At 43.8% G+C, this 1,501-nt stretch overlaps 1 protein-coding gene across 3 annotated transcripts; it reads left to right on the top strand.

Annotated features, from left to right (window-relative positions):
• The first annotated feature begins 130 nt into the window (after positions 1-130).
• LOC143288385 (uncharacterized) lies at positions 131-1,246 on the top strand. Of its 3 annotated transcripts, none has more exons than XM_076596789.1 (2): positions 131-339; positions 430-1,246. In XM_076596789.1, exons 1-2 carry the CDS (start codon positions 138-140, stop codon positions 963-965), a joined length of 738 nt encoding a protein of 245 aa, XP_076452904.1. In that variant the 5' UTR covers positions 131-137; the 3' UTR covers positions 966-1,246. The 3 variants fall into 3 exon arrangements, with proteins under 3 accessions (XP_076452904.1, XP_076452903.1, XP_076452902.1); XM_076596788.1 differs by having other exon boundaries at positions 131-357; XM_076596787.1 differs by having other exon boundaries at positions 131-735; positions 790-1,246.
• The last annotated feature ends 255 nt before the right edge of the window (positions 1,247-1,501 follow it).

Here is a 1,501-nt window from a genome sequence, read left to right as displayed (position 1 = left end):
CTAAAAGTCACTGGTTTATCCAGTATCACTGGTTTCGCCACTGGTTGTTCTAATGTCACGGGTCTCTCCTATGACTATGGTTTCTCTAAAAGTCACTGGTTTATCCAGTATCACTGGTTTCGCCACTGGTTGTTCTAATGTCACGGGTCTCTCCTATGACTATGGTTTCTCTAAAAGTCACTGGTTTATCCAGTATCACTGGTTTCGCCACTGGTTGTTCTAATGTCACGGGTCTCTCCTATGACAATGGTTTCTCTAATGTCACAGGTTTCTCCTATGCCACTGGTTTCTCTAATGTCACAGGTTTCTCCTATGCCACTGGTTTCTCTAATGTCACAGGTTTCTCCTATGCCACAGGTTTCTTTAATGTCACAGGTTTCTCCTATGCCACAGGTTTCTTTAATGTCACAGGTTTCTCTAATGCCACAGGTTTCTCTAATGTCACAGGTTTCTCCTATGCCACTGGTTTCTCTAATGTCACAGGTTTCTCTAATGTCACAGGTTTCTCCTATGCCACTGGTTTCTCTAATGTCACAGGTTTCTCCTATGCCACAGGTTTCTCTAATGTCACAGGTTTCTCCTATTCCACAGGTTTCTCTAATGTCACAGGTTTCTCCTATGCCACTGGTTTCTCTAATGTCACAGGTTTCTCTAATGTCACAGGTTTCTCCTATGCCACAGGTTTCTCTAATGTCACAGGTTTCTCCTATGCCACAGGTTTCTCTAATGTCACAGGTTTCTCTAATGTCACAGGTTTCTCCTATGCCACAGGTTTCTCTAATGTCACAGGTTTCTCCTATGCCACAGGTTTCTCTAATGTCACAGGTTTCTCCTATGCCACAGGTTTCTCCTATGCCACAGGTTTCTCTAATGTCACAGGTTTCTCCTATGCCACAGGTTTCTCTAATGTCACAGGTTTCTCCTATGCCACAGGTTTCTCTGAGTGTCACTGGTTCTCCGGCTAATGCCACAAAGCTCACAACTTACGAAGTTATCATGAGTCAGTCCAGTGTTTCAATCTGACTCATAATTATCCCCATGACTTTTCTTTTCTTCACCCCCCAAACCACTTGATACGCTCCAGCTCAAAAGCTGCTAAATAACCTAACGCGCAATCTTAGTAAAAACAACAACAACAACAAAACAATGTTGAGTTCCTGACACTCAGTAGACGAGGGTGCAGTTCTTCGGTGAAAATGAAAACAAAACTAAACGCTACTCCAGTACAAAGCCAATAATATCAACTCTCCCCCTCCCCCCCCCTCACTCCCCCTGCCCCCCTTTTTTCACACAAACCAACCAGTATAACTTATGTTCCAACTCAGAATTGTCGACAGACGATGGGGCTGACACCAATAAACTGGCTGTGGACTATGTATCGAGTGTCTTGACTGCCTCTGGTATCCCACCAACGATGCGGGAATAATTATCTAGGTCTAAGCAAGCCAGCCCAAAATGCAATTTTAAACCTCAGGACTACATAATCATCATCTTCTTCTTC

Source organism: Babylonia areolata, chromosome 12 (assembly GCF_041734735.1).
Source record: "Babylonia areolata isolate BAREFJ2019XMU chromosome 12, ASM4173473v1, whole genome shotgun sequence".
NCBI lineage: Eukaryota > Metazoa > Mollusca > Gastropoda > Neogastropoda > Buccinidae > Babylonia > Babylonia areolata.
The sequence above is the reverse complement of the archived record's forward strand: the minus strand, read 5'-3'. Positions and strand labels throughout refer to the sequence as shown.